This window comes from Wasmannia auropunctata, unplaced genomic scaffold (genome assembly GCF_000956235.1).
Source record: "Wasmannia auropunctata unplaced genomic scaffold, wasmannia.A_1.0 LD335346.1, whole genome shotgun sequence".
NCBI lineage: Eukaryota > Metazoa > Arthropoda > Insecta > Hymenoptera > Formicidae > Wasmannia > Wasmannia auropunctata.
This window is the reverse complement of record NW_012027544.1, coordinates 30,280-39,167: the sequence shown is the minus strand read 5'-3', so window position 1 is coordinate 39,167 and position 8,888 is coordinate 30,280. Positions and strand designations below refer to the sequence as shown.

The following is an 8,888-nucleotide window of genomic DNA, read 5'->3' as shown; positions in this document are numbered from 1 at the left end:
TCTAAGGCCCCCCCCCCCCCGTCGTCGTCGCGACGACTTCGAGGGGGAGGAAGTAAATTGCGAAAAAAACGCGACGTGGGGTGGGTTAGGAGAAGCACTGCACATTTTGCCCACCGCTCGTCTCGGGCTTCTCTCGACGGCGCGCGTGATTTGTTTAATAATATGTATATCTGTATGTAGAGATTCCCTCGCGCGAAATGCGATTCAATTTTCATTGAGATAGGTGTCTTTGTTACGATTCAGAAGATCCGCAGGCGAAGATCAGCCGATTGGAGTCGGAGAACGTTAAGATGCGAGAGGAGTTCAATGTACAAAGGGCCAAGATGAAGGAGCTGTTCCTGCAGAAGGAAGGTAACGTGGCAACTTGAACCCCAGTCAAGTATAGCTCCCCCGGACAGTTGGGGCCAATTTTATTAACTTAACCAGCTGATTATTCTATTGGAATCGACCAATTGCATTTGTTGTTGAGCAGAACTGACCGCAGAATTGATCAATCACGGTTGACACTTGATCGGCCGGTTAAGTTAATCGAAGAAATTGACGAAATTGGCCCTTAGGGCCCCACTTTGACCAACTCCGATTAACTTTAATTGATGACTGACTCGATCGAATAGTAAACTGACGTTGCTTATCATTATTTTTGCGTTAAAATGTCACCAATAGTGCCATTTTAATGTCAAAATGACAGCAAACACGGTTAGCTTGGTTATCCAGGCGATTTGAATTGATTGTCGATTAAAGTTAATCGTAATTGGTCAGAGTGGTCCAAGTCAAGAGTCAAATGTATCTTTGCAGAAGAATTGAAGCGGAGGCTGGAGGAGAACGTGGGCCTGCAGAAGGAAAATCTGAGACTGAAGAACGAGCTGGACGAGGCTAAGAGCCAACTAGTCGTCGCGGATCTTAAGATACAAAACGATATGATGATAGAGAAGCGAAAGGCTCAGGAGGAGATAGCGTCTTTGCAGCAGGTTATACACGAAACGGTGGAGGAGTCCTCCTGTTCGCGGAAGCAGCTCGTCGGTGAGGTGTCGAAATTGCAGTTTGCCCTTGCCAAGCTTCAGGAAGAGAACGCACTGCTGAAGACGCAATTGCCGCGCGATCCACCGGCGGACGGGCCGCAAATCTCGTTGTCTACAGTAACTAAGACACTAGCTAGAAAAGTAGTTTCGCAATTAGGCGCGGACTCCCTGTCTCTGGGGCCTGACAATTTAGAAGAAAGCATGCGGAAGGTAAAAAAATATGTACGTAAATCTAAAGTTGCATGAAGCTTTTTAATCCTTTGCGCAAACAAATTCACATTGTACTCTTGCTTCAGAAGTGACACAAGTCAGAGAAGTAATGAAAATTAAGTTTCCTAGAAAAATGGAAAGATTATCTTTCAACTTGGCAGAAAATTATCGAACTAATCAAATAATTTCGGCAAAAGAATGTATTGACATGATCAAATGTTATTTTTGACATTTTCGTTTCACAATCTGTAAAAAATCACTTTTAAAAAATTGTGACTAGGTATTTTTATGATTTTTTTAAAATCACCCTTTTTGAGTTATGATTTTTTATGAAATCAAGTTAATTTACTTTTGATGTATGGATGATAGGGGGTGATGTTCATCTAACTCATTCATGATAAGTCGAAAAGGGTTTTTTTTTTAATTGTTACTTGATAGCATGAAATGTCACTTTTGAAGCAAGAATTTGAATTATATATATTTTGTGATACACTTTTAAATAATACTAACGTCTATCCTTAGACACGTTCAGACTAATGCTTGTCTTACAGCAATAATATTTGCTACGATGATAGATATAAGTTGTGTTGATTGCGTAGGCGCAGGAAGACGCGGAAGTTCTACGTTCGTTGGTTGTGCCGCTCGAGGAGGAGATAAAAGCTTTAAAAGAGAAACTACGGTCGACCGACGACGAGTTACAAAAGTGTAAAGAAGTTCTATTAAAGAGGCGGCAGCAGGAACCTGGTTCCTTCGAGCCGTCGTGTGATATGTGCGCGAACTACGAAGCACAATTAGTCAAAGTAGAAGCGACTGCCAAGGATTTGGAGAGGCAGCTGTTGGACTCGCAACGTATGCTGCAAGCTCAAAAGGAGGATCTAGCTAAGGAAGTTGAGTTTCGGAAGGAGATGGAGGAGAAGTGGAATGAGAAGAAGGAGGAGCATAAAATCAAAGTTGCGGAGCTCACCGTCACCTCGCAGACGGCGCAGCAAAATTTGTTAGAATTAAAGAAGACCTTCGAACAAATTCAGAGGAGCGTGTCGGAGGAACTTTGTAAATTGACACGAGGCAGAGAGGAAGTGCAGAGACATCTCACCGCGTAAGATAATCCTTTTCTAGACAAATCCATTTTTAATGGTATTATATACAGGTGTTTCCTAACATGTGAGAGCCATTTTACTGTGGTGGACAGGAGACACAAAAACAATGATTAAAAGTTCATATAAACATGTAAGCCCCATTTGATTTTGTTTCTGAGTTATAAGTCACATTTGTGTTCTAGTAATATGTTGTGGTTACCTTTATAAGAAGTGTATCTCCTGTCTTCGTGTCTACACCAGAGAAGTGGGACCCACATATTAGGAAATACCCCGTATATTGTGTATACAGGGTGTCTTGAAATACGCGAATCAAAATATAGCAAGAAAATTTTTGAAAAATTAAAGAAGATATTTGTAAATGTCTTAAGCAGTAATTTTTGAAATAACAAGGCCAATTACAGACTACATTTAGATAACCTGTCCATGAGTCGCGTGTGTAACAGTTTAGTGTTAGCAATAGCGTTAGTAATCTTAAACATAAATTGTAATTGGGTAAATTGGAATCTTTATATCTCGAAAATTATTGCTTAAAATAAAAATTTACAAATAACACTTTTTTACTTGATTTTTCTTACTGTGATATTTCGATTCGCGAATTTCGGAACACTCTGTATACAAAGTTAAATTATGCATAAAAATAGGAAATATTATAAGTAAGATGAGTAGGTATTATTGATAAAGCTTTATTCGAGTATTATAGTATATTATTGATAAAGCTTTATTCGAGTGTACTATTAATAGAGTTTTATTCAAGAGTGGTATATTTGCAGACTTCAGATGGAAAATGAAAATCTTGTGGGTAAACATAGTAAACATTCGCAACAACTTCAAAGTGAAAGCATCAACATGCCAAATACTGTTGAGGAATTGCATATGAGCCTTTTAAAGATGCGCGAGGATTTAATTACGGCCAAAGTAGCTCAAGAGGTTGCGCAGGAGAAGGAAGAAACGCTGCGATACGAAGTTACTTTACTGAGAGAACAAATGGAGCAGGAGAATAGAGTCAAAGAACAGGATAATGCGGTATTAAAGAATGAGATAAGCGGGTTGAGGTGAGCGACTGCACTTACTGACACACTGTACAGAGTGTACTAGATCTACCATTGGCAGATTCTTAAAGTTATTTAGAGACGAAAATTTTAATATCAAAACGTTGAGACTACAATTTTAGTTTTAACATACTAATTAATTAAATGAGAAAAGTTGCGAAGATATAAATTTAAAAGTGCACGTAAAAAAAAATTTAAACACTATATAACGGATTTGAATGTTCGAATTTTGAACAACCCGATTGGACCATCTTTAAACATCTTTTTCATTTGAAAATTATAGTCTCAATATTTTGGTATTATAATTTTTGTCTAAACGATTTCAAGAATCTGCCATTAGCAGGTGGTGCGGTAAATCTCGAACACCCTTTATATACAATGATAAAATTATCGATTACGATTGTTTAATACTATGAACATTAACATACAATTTTTCTTTGTTCAATGTTTTGTAGAGCGCAATTAGATAAATACGCAAGAGATCATCGTACACTCGCTGACAGAGAGGAGAAACTCGACCGGTTGGAAAAGCAGCTGCAGGAAATCCAAAAAGAGAAGAAGGATGCGGACTCAGCTATAACTGAACTACGGCAAAGAGTTATGAGTCTACAGCAGGAATTGGACACCAGTGAGGCGGTGCAGAAAGACTTCGTTAGATTATCACAATCATTACAGGTGATAGAAATAATATAAACTAGGGCTGTTAACTTTTTACTTACTTCGAATATTCGAAATTTCGAAGTTTAAGGTTGCCTTCGAAGCTTCGAAGTTTGAGAATACATTTTTTTTTCTTAATTTTCTTAATTGGATTGTTTTATTGATCACTATCTTTCCTTATTTACATATGTATCAAGTTTAATTATTAATTTGTAATATTTCAGGTTATAATACTCTTTCTTTCAAATTTTTTTAGAAATAATTTCGTATATTTTGAACATATATTAATTCTTTTTATTTACAATACTTGTAACTGAATAAATTTATCATTTGCAACGAATGTACTTTACGAAACTTCGAAGATTTTAATGCCGAAGCTTCGAAGCAAATCACCAGCCCTAATATAAACAGCGTAAATTCAAAGTTCTCGAGATATAAAGTTCATTTAAAATTATCGAAAAAAAAATTTGTAAATATAAAAGATAGCTCGCTACATTACAAATATTACAAATTATAAGTAGTATTACAATATACCTGTACGAAATAACATTATTTTGTTAATTTGATTAATTACACGCAGGTGCAACTGGAAAGGATTAGGCAGGCAGGTAGTGAAGTGAGATGGCAACACGAAGAGGACGTCGAGGAATGTCCGAGTTGTCATACCACGTTCTCAGTTACGAAGAAGAAGGTGAGTTGAAGAAGCGCAAATCAATTGTTTACTACGGCCTCTCCGTATACATACATGTAATGGAATTAAAGAAGCTTAATGTCGTGCGCAGGTACATTGTCGTCACTGTGGCCATATATTTTGTCAATCTTGCCTCTCGCACGTTGTGAACAGCGGGCCGAAACAAAGACCATCCAGAGTCTGTGATGTTTGTCATACTTTATTAGTGCAAGATACCGCACCATACTTCAGCCAAGAGCCTCCACATACACCTGATTAAATGTTCTAAAAGTCACGGGATTCTAACACGGTTTTAATGAGATGTGCAATATCCGGTCCGCGGTGACATGCTGATTATAGTTTGTACGTCTCGAGTTGTACCGGTCATTAAGGTGACTAATCGATGACTCTCTTTTGTTTTGTAGAAAGAGAGAAAGTTAGAAATGTTGATAGCATAAAAAATGGGATAGATAAGATTCCTATTACCTGAAAAAAAAAAAACCGGAGTGATACAACAAATATCGTGTAAATAATAAAGTTATGTACTACCTAATGGTTACTGTAATTTAAACAGATTAAAGCTTTTGAATGTATATGAGTTATTCAGAAGAACACCGTGAGTATTTATATATTACATTATCTTGTCTTTATTTAATTACGGATCTCTCAAATGTTTAATTGAGAATTTTTTAAATTTACGGCTGTGCTCGGCGAGCGCGCTATTGTGTCATTTTCATCCTTAGCGTTCTTTAGACGTAAAACAAGGACAAAATGACGTAATAGTGCTGACAATATATTTCTCCGAACGTAGCCCACGCAAGAGAAACATTTAAGTCTTTTTGATAGAACATTTTTTTTTGTTTACTTAATTTTGTTTCTGTATATCTTTCTTTTAATGTAAAAAGAAAACAATTGAATGCTTTTATTAATTGTTGATCAAACTGAGTAGAATGTATATTTAATTTGTTATCTTGTGACTGCTAGCTCTAATGCATTCAATAATGTAAATGACAATACAAGAGCAATAAGAACTTGAGGTGCAGTTGATGACATGTGATCTATTTAAATTTCCAAAGATTAATTTGAATTTGCGTACAATACCGCTAAATAGATTACGTATTGCCAGTTACACTTCGAGCGCCTGCTATACCCTTGTATCGTCTGAATTTATCCAAAGAGGCTTTTACTAATTATTCAGTTATATAAGTTTACATTGAGCGGATGTGCGTGCTATCCTGTCGTTCGATCTATTTGAAGTGCCTAAATGAATTTTTAAGATTGAAGTGAATACACGAAATCTGCAAAGAAACACTTGTAAATAATTTAGCGAGAATGAAAAATTCATCATTTCGAGATATCTCTAGGAGCAGGCCAAGGACACGCGCGCGTCTAATAGCTTCTAATTATCTGTATTCATTACGGCATTTGTACGAGTACGAAATGCTTGGCAAAAAATTATAGGATATATATGTAGGAGGTATATTTTAAAATTTTTAATGTTAAATTTTACGAGGTGGGAAGGTAACTTCATACAGCAAAACATCTGTTCAACAAATTGTTCATCGAGTTTTAATTAGCTTTAATTATCTATCTCTAACTACATTACTGTTATGAACACAGGCGCACATGTATTTTGAATATTTTTTGTTACTTAAAAATTATGCGATGCGTGAAGACCTATGATCGATGTAATCCTGAGATGAACAATGAAATTAAACATGTCATAAATGCGTTTGACAAGCAATCGTAACAAAAAAAAAAAAAACATTTTATGTGAAACCTGAGCGACTCTCTTTGGGAAGTAGAGCCAGCAACGAGTAGCGAATCGTAAAATATATAAAACATACATATATACAAATACAGGTTAAAACAAATTTATATTAAAATGAGATATATATATATATATATAAATACAAAATATTTAAAAAAGATATATTTTTATGCGCAAGAATTTTTAATACATCGAGATAAAACATGAATATCAAGTCTAAATATAAATCAAAACAAGCACAGCAACTCAAACTATAAAAAAAGAGAAGAAGAAAGCCCCATCAATGTTTATATCGCAATATCATCAAGACTACTGAAAATAATTGATAAATTAAGTTAATATTTTCAACATTGTATCGTTTGAATTTAATATATTTAATATCGCACTGATAATTCCAATTTACTTCTTACGACATCTTACGTGGTACCGATACTCTACGTACGTGTTATAAAATAGATAAAGACAGACGTAATTATTAACTCGTACGATCAGATTGGAGTTAATTTACAAATTTCTAATGCGAGTTGTAACCTTTTTTTTTTATTCTTTCCTTTCCTACTTTGGCCCAATGTCTTGTAAACGTAACGAGACGAGCGAGTTGCTTGATAATATATAATGACATAAAAATTCGAATTAGATTATTGGTATATCACATGGAAAAGAACACATTCATTACGTTCTTGATTGGCTGTGGACGTTTTTGTACATCGATCGGTGGTTCCTCGGATTGAGCGTGTTTGTCTCGCATCTCCTTCCAATGATTCAATGTGTCCGTGTATTCCGCTATTTTCTCGTGATCGTCTAACTTACTGTACACGTGTAAAAGTCCTCGGTAATCGTATTCTAAACCACTATAACCTTCTCCGAATAACTTCAAGCCTGTTCAAAGCAAAATGTGTGAGTCGCACTTGGCCCATTTTCGTGCCCATAAAGGCCCGTCTATAGGCGAGTCGCAACACGCAGAACGCAAATTTACGAAAATTAATTAACAATTAGTATAAACCAACATTGAAAAATTATGAGAGAGCCTTTTAATTTGATTTGTGCTTCCTCCTCGAACAATGAGTTAGCCGATTTGCATGAATATGTCATCTTGCGTCCGCGTTTGCGTTTTGCGACTTGTGTAGATGGGCCTTAAAAATGGACTCAATTTAAAAAAGGTATGTATATACTCACTGATTGAGATACTACGATGGTAGAGCTTTTCGGCATCTCTGTACCGGTTCATGTGGAAATTATACAACGAAGCTAAATGCCCTACACTCAAGCCTACCTCGTAGTCGTTAAGTCCTAATAATTCTTCTTTAATACCAATAGCTCTCAGATGCATCTCTTCCGCCTCCTGGAGACACCCACGGCAATGTTGAGTAATAAAGCAAAAAGTAATTGAATATGTACAGCGTGTAAATGTACGAAATACCTGAAACTTCCTCATACTCTGGTACAGGCGACCCAGATTCCCGTAATGTTTCGCCGTTTGCACATTTCTCTCGCCAAACGCGGTTTTCGACATTTCCAAAGCGGACAAATGAAGACACTCGGACTTGAGTAAGAGATTTTGCTCCGACAACGGCGTGGATGCGTTATCTATAGCGATTTCTTCGAGAATAAGCGCCTTTATTCTCCTAGCGCTCGCGAGCATCAAGTGATTCGGGGGTAAATGTCTCTCCATAATGTCTATAGCTATTCCAGCGTTATCGCTGCAAAAAAACCAAGAGTGTCGATTACTCCTTAATTGAACTTTCGATATATGATAAACCGAATGTGTGATTCCAATCGACTACCTCGCCTCGTCGAATCTGCCGGAACTGTATTCGTGCACGTAGAGAGCGTAAGCTAGGTCTTCGTGTGCCAAGGCAACATGAAGATTAGTCCTGCCGAAAATCGTTCTTCTAATATCTAACGCAGTCTACAAGTACAAGACGGAAATGTGTTTTACAATTTGTCTCTGCCAAGATTATAGAGGATTCGTACGTAAAGGGTGTGTGCTGAAGACTAAATACCTTGTATATTGTTACACTATTGCTGATGCTATCGAAGTTTAGTAAGAAAAATCCGTAATCGATGAGAACGTCGCTATACTTTGGATGATCCGTATCGAATACTTCTCGCGCAAGGTACACGGCTTCTTTGATCAGTAAATCAGCTTTCTGGAACTCCCGTTTCACCACGCACGACTTCGCCGCTTGTCGCAGAACGTCGACGATGACCCCCGCGGGAAGTGAATCTTTTAATTGCTTTAACGCCTCTATGCTCCATCTGGATGACAGACAGTATTAGTATGTATGTATATACACTGCTCAAAAAAATTATGGCATAGAAACATTTTGAGCAAAAATTGGTCAACTTTGGTTAACGGTAACTCCGCGAAAAATCATCGTAAAATGATGAACTTTTTTTCAAATAAAAGCTTGA

General features: G+C 36.8%; 2 protein-coding genes across 5 annotated transcripts in view; one reads left to right on the top strand and one right to left on the bottom strand.

Moving 5' to 3' along the window:
* Window positions 1-6,150, top strand: part of LOC105457177 (rab GTPase-binding effector protein 1) — a 6,709-nt gene extending 559 nt beyond the window's left edge. Inside the window, exons 2-8 of one of the 4 annotated variants that reach the window (XM_011701690.1) lie at window positions 247-351; window positions 796-1,241; window positions 1,829-2,325; window positions 3,097-3,378; window positions 3,831-4,050; window positions 4,613-4,723; window positions 4,815-6,150. In XM_011701690.1, coding sequence (XP_011699992.1) covers window positions 247-351; window positions 796-1,241; window positions 1,829-2,325; window positions 3,097-3,378; window positions 3,831-4,050; window positions 4,613-4,723; window positions 4,815-4,982 — 1,829 coding nt within the window. In that variant the 3' untranslated portion in view covers window positions 4,983-6,150. Of the gene's footprint in view, window positions 1-243; window positions 352-795; window positions 1,242-1,828; window positions 2,326-3,096; window positions 3,379-3,830; window positions 4,051-4,612; window positions 4,724-4,794 lie in introns of all 4 variants that reach the window. The other 3 variants (XM_011701689.1, XM_011701692.1, XM_011701693.1) reach the window with 3 other exon arrangements.
* A 107-nt stretch (window positions 6,151-6,257) lies between these two features.
* Window positions 6,258-8,888, bottom strand: part of LOC105457176 (amyloid protein-binding protein 2) — a 6,839-nt gene continuing 4,208 nt past the window's right edge. The window contains exons 5-9 of the mRNA XM_011701688.1: window positions 8,477-8,732; window positions 8,258-8,382; window positions 7,894-8,173; window positions 7,650-7,815; window positions 6,258-7,352 (exon numbers count right to left, since the gene is read on the bottom strand). Coding sequence (XP_011699990.1) covers window positions 7,123-7,352; window positions 7,650-7,815; window positions 7,894-8,173; window positions 8,258-8,382; window positions 8,477-8,732 — 1,057 coding nt within the window. The 3' untranslated portion in view covers window positions 6,258-7,122. The remainder of the gene's footprint in view (window positions 7,353-7,649; window positions 7,816-7,893; window positions 8,174-8,257; window positions 8,383-8,476; window positions 8,733-8,888) is intronic.